At 38.9% G+C, this 5085-nt stretch overlaps 1 protein-coding gene across 2 annotated transcripts in view; it reads right to left on the minus strand.

Moving 5' to 3' along the window:
* sec24c (SEC24 homolog C, COPII coat complex component) overlaps positions 1 to 4065 on the minus strand; it is a 25481-nt gene extending 21416 nt beyond the window's left edge. The window contains exons 1-4 of one of the 2 annotated variants that reach the window (XM_079260489.1): positions 3909 to 4065; positions 2148 to 2326; positions 1821 to 1901; positions 171 to 297 (exon numbers count right to left, since the gene is read on the minus strand). In XM_079260489.1, the coding sequence (XP_079116615.1) occupies positions 171 to 297; positions 1821 to 1901; positions 2148 to 2307 (368 nt within the window). In that variant the 5' untranslated portion in view covers positions 2308 to 2326; positions 3909 to 4065. The remainder of the gene's footprint in view (positions 1 to 170; positions 298 to 1820; positions 1902 to 2147; positions 2327 to 3908) is intronic. The other variant, XM_079260490.1, reaches the window with a different exon arrangement.
* Positions 4066 to 5085: the final 1020 nt, after the last annotated feature.

The following is a 5085-nucleotide window of genomic DNA, read 5'->3' on the forward strand; positions in this document are numbered from 1 at the left end:
ATTCAGGATAATAACATCCTGTCATGATGAGCTCATCCTGCCATGAACACGCACAGGAAAAAAAAAACTAACTATTATCTATGCTTGATATTTGAAGCAAATCTTTAAGAAGAACGAATCAGAATTTGAATGAAATGCTGAATAATGAATAAATAAAACTGTAAATTTACCTTGATGGTGCCTGTGTCATAGGTGGGGGTCCATTTTGCATATCGCCTGGACTGTGAGTATACTGATTATACTGTTGAGGTGCTGAAACAGGAGGTGGTCCAGAGGTTGGCGGACCCCTTGCAGGACCTACAGAAAAGCAGAATTATTGTTACACCACAGGCAAAACAATTAAATTCATTCTGATATTAATCTTTGTGCTGTGACAACATTTGTGCAGTTTTTTTTAATTATATCTAACACATTTTTAGACTATCTGATAGCATTCCAAGTTTCTGCCTCTGGAGTAAACAGACCAGCATGAAACCAGGACAGCAGGCTGTGATGGTCAAATTCATGTCACAGATGTTCAGATCAACGCTTGAAATAACCATAAAGAGAGACATTAAAAGGCATTGCTGGTAAGACTTAAAACCAACCATCTGCTAGTGTTGCTGTTCAAAACACTGAAACATCACAAAAAGGCCATTTTCACATTTCTAACACTGCTGATGTTCACAACAATTTAAGCTCAAGTATCAGTCTAGAAAGTAGGTGAGGCCACACAAGATGGAAAAAAAAACCAAAAAAAACCCACACCAAGTTGAAAACAGCAGGCAAGACTCCTCGGTGACTGTTGGGTTGACATCAGTACCTCATGTGTCTGAGTGTGAACATTAAGGTGAGGAGTGAATGTTAAGCAGGATATGGGTCAGAAGGAAGGAAAGTGAAGCAGCAACTGTGAACCCAATGGGCCAGAACATCTCCAGAACATTTCAGAACTCCAGTACGTGTGAAAATTGCTACGTTCACATGGGAGTTTTAATTCCTGTTTAATTCCGTACAAAAGTTAATTCTGCTTTAAACTGATGAACAACGACCATGTAAACATCTAATTTCTAATGCAAATTTCTATTTGGAATTAAACTTAATTCCAATGTAAGTGGCTGGTTTATTTGCATTTTAATTTCGATCTATTTAATTCCTCTGTCATGTAAACCTTAAATCCGCTCTAAGTTAATTTGTCGTTCTGAGCATGCTCGTTACCCTGTCCTGTCCCAAAGACGCGCATTGTTTTGCCTCTCGTGTTTGGTGGTCTGTCTTTCTTCTCCTTCTCAGTTGCTGCAAAAAGTGAAGTGGTATGCTCGTGTTGAGCTAGTACTTCAAATTTATAATAAAAATAGTGGCGAAATTGGTACTTATTATGTAGTTTTTACAAATTATGACTGAAAAAACGAGATGCAGGGTGCGAACTTTGTTTATCTCTGGTATACGTCATACGTCACGTTCACCCTCTGTCCAATCAGAACCCTTCCCAACCCGTCGCTCTAAAGAGGAATTAAGTGAGGATGTGTTTCATGTAAAACTCCATTCAGAATTATTGTTTGATGTAAACCCTAAGCAGAATACGTTAATTCCGAATAAAAAGAAAACATCATGTAACCGTAGCCAGTGTTTTTTTATTTCTCATTCGAGTGCCTGGTAGTAATAGGATGAGCATCTTCTCGCCTGTCGTATTTAATATAAGGTGCTGAGATTCAAAAACTCTTCCTTTGTATGCTGTGAGAAAAGGAGAAGACATTGAGAATAATGTCTGCAGATACAGAGGCGACCGGATGATTGCAGGGTATGCGAAGTGTGAAATGAGCAAGAAAACGAGATGAGGCAGTTACCTAAGTCAAGAGGAGAGGAGAGGTCAGAGACTGGGTTGGCTGCCACAGCCTTAGAGGGAAAGCTTGTGAAAGGAGAATAGCCTGAAATACAAGAAAAAGGGGGAAAGAGGGCAAATACAAAGATGTAGAGTAATGTGTGAAGCTAAATGAAGATATGAAGGCGCAGTTGAGATTTAGGTTAGTATGCACAGGTGCTGCGGTTTCCTAACACATATGTGATCGCTCATTGTGATGCAGGTAGGACACGTTTATGGCTTGGAGGGCTCCATACCTGTCCCACTAAATGTCTCACTTTTACATGCACTTCTTTTAAAAGTTGCTGTTTACCTTGTGGTGGAGCCCCAGGCTGATAGGCCAATGCAGGGCCGTTGTAGGGTGCATACTGAGCAGGATATCCCCCATCCAGGGAAGTGTAACTAGGCTGACCATAGCCAGGCTGGGGCTGGCCGTATGGAGAGGCCATGGGAGTGTGCTGGTTTACATTCATCCTCAGTTCATCCCTAAATCTAAACAAAATAATGACAAAATCAAGAACATGACTTCATAGCTTCAAATTGAACTTGTTCTGCCAGTTTACAGTTAAGAAACAAGATATTCCCAACATGGCATATTTACTGTAAAAGCTCATTAGACAAGGTTAACAATAAAGGCTGATTGATGTCTATAAGCCTGAAAAGATGGCTAAACCTCTGAGGAGCAGGAAGAATTGGAGCATGTGGCACTCTGCCATGAGGAAAATACTGACAACAGACAAAGAGAGGACAAAAAACTGATCCTAAAAGAATAATTACTTCCATCCTGTTTTGTAAAATGTTTTGTGCAATGCAGTTTGACTTCTCTACTTAAAAAGACAACACTTTTTCTCAAAGAGAAAAAGAACAAAAATTAAGAAAATGGAAAGCAGACCGAAACACGACCCTTGTGAGCAGTTTGTATGCACTGTGCACCTAAATTAACAGACTGGAAAGTTGTGCAAAACACTTTCAGACAACAAGCTACAGGCTCCGGCAGTCCCATGGCAGTAAATCTTCCTACTTTAGTGTAAACACCTTTATTGGCTTTCTATGTTTGACCTGGTCACACCCTCAGATTGAGTCTTTTTGAGCTTTCACAGGTTAATTAACTACTTGACTAACGAAACCCAAAGCCAAACATTATCAAAACAGATTTGTTTTCAGACAGCACTTCATCTCGTGTATTATTGGTTTGGGTACAGAGTTTTACAAGTTTTACAGTGTCAAAACCACAACTGGTAACTTTTAGCTGGACGACCAACTCCTAAATATCACAACTACAATTTGCTAACAGATGTGAACTAGTGTTGTTTAAACGCTTGATTCTGGATTATGGTCCTAACCTATATGGCAGGTCGATGAGTATCATCTGACAGAAAAACACGGGCTAAACGAGCGGGGGTTGTCAATAATTCAAGAGTGCAGGTGCCACAACGAGAAATACAATCGCCAGAGCAGTGCAGCTATTTATTAAGTCGGGCCTGCTAAATGACCCACATCTAATACTCTGCCTTAGTTGCACAATACAGAAACTAGGTTAAAGTTGGGCAAATCAAAACTATAGGAAACATAAACAGGGAGTTTTTGAAAAGAAGAATGTAACAAAAGATTAAAATAGGGGGCATGATATACAGGACTGAAGTATGACTGCAGCAAAAAACCGAAGGAAAGCTTGCGAGCGTAGCAGCGCCGCATTATAATTAGCAGGCTAGTCAGCTAACACAATCAACATATGTCAATCAAAGCCTAAAAGCAACCTGGTTTAGCATCTTATTGCTAACTTTCCTGAGTTTGACAACAAGGCCAAAACATGGGACTTTTCTTCAATTCATCTTACTCTTATCAGAGCAGAGCTAAAATAGCATGCTAATGTTAGCAGCAGTGGTTGAATCAGCTGTGACCAAATCGCAACAAACCGGAGCTATGCTAGGCGTTTGGCTAGGCTAGTAGCCTGCAGCTACTTCGCAGCGACCGGTTAGCATTAGCTTGCATTAGCGGACGTAGCGAAATCCAAGACACCCCGTCAAGTCGGGTAGAGATGTCACACACGAAGCCGCCACACATCCAAACCTACCCTCAAAGAGGTGTAAATAGTAAGGCTGTCTTTTGTTTGTGGCAAACTGTGAAACCCAGAAGCCGACAAAACTAGGAAGCCGATGTCGTCCCGGGGTGTTGCTCACTAATCCCTTCTTGGTCGCAGGAGCGGACATTCAGCGGAACTGCTGCAACGCTGTGCCACGTCCACATCCGGACACGGAACATCCACTTTCTCCATGAGCTCTTCCTCCTCTGCTGGCCTGGTTGGAGACAGCAGATCAGGTGTATGACAGCTTACCTGTTTTTATTTATGATATTAGGAAATACTCGATCTCCATTAAAAAAAAAAAAAAAAAAAAAAAAAAAAAAAATCAAAGAATTCTAAAGCTATGACAACTCCAGCCTTAATGAACGAATATTTGACTCTTGTTTTTTGTTGTTGTTGTAAATCTTTGTAATACATCATTTGTAATACATCTGTTTGTGCTTTTTATTTTTTCTTTCTGCTTTTATTTCTTTCTATTGTCAAGGAAACGTTCTCCTTTTCTGAATGTGGCCCCCGTGTTCTGTTTTTGTCGTTATTCTGTAATTGTCATGTAAACTTTAATAAAGTTTTTTTTTTTTTTTTTTTTTTTTTTAAAGGTGCATGACAGCTAATCTGTGCTCTCTGGGGTTCAGTAGATGCCTTTAAAAACCTCTTAAAAACATATTTATTCAGGCAAGCAGTTTAGCTACAAATATTCTCGGTGACAGTGCTGTGTATTTATACTGTTTTTATTTATTTTTTCCAAACGTTGCAGGTTTTCTATGTTTTTATTGTTGTGAAGCACTTTGTGACCTTGTGTCTATGAAAAGCGCTATATAAATAAAGTTTATCTTATCTTATCTTATCTTATCTTATCTTATCTTATCTTAATCTGAATCATTTTAGCTAAGTTATGGTTAACATTTGAGTATGTTTTACCTAAACAGTCACATTAGGCAAGGTAAGTTTATTTGTATAGCACCTTTCATGTACAAGACAATTCAAAGTGCTTGACATGAAACATTAAAAGCATTACAGAAAAAAAGCATAAAAGAAAATACAAATAACAAAGTCACAATAAGATCATAAATTATATTAAAATAATTAAAAGCAGAATTAATTAAAAGTTACTGTGCAGATGTCATGCATAGGCGTATGAGAAAAGAAATGTTTTAAACCTGGATTTAAA

Source organism: Telmatherina bonti, assembly GCF_933228915.1.
Source record: "Telmatherina bonti genome assembly, chromosome: 21".
NCBI lineage: Eukaryota > Metazoa > Chordata > Actinopteri > Atheriniformes > Telmatherinidae > Telmatherina > Telmatherina bonti.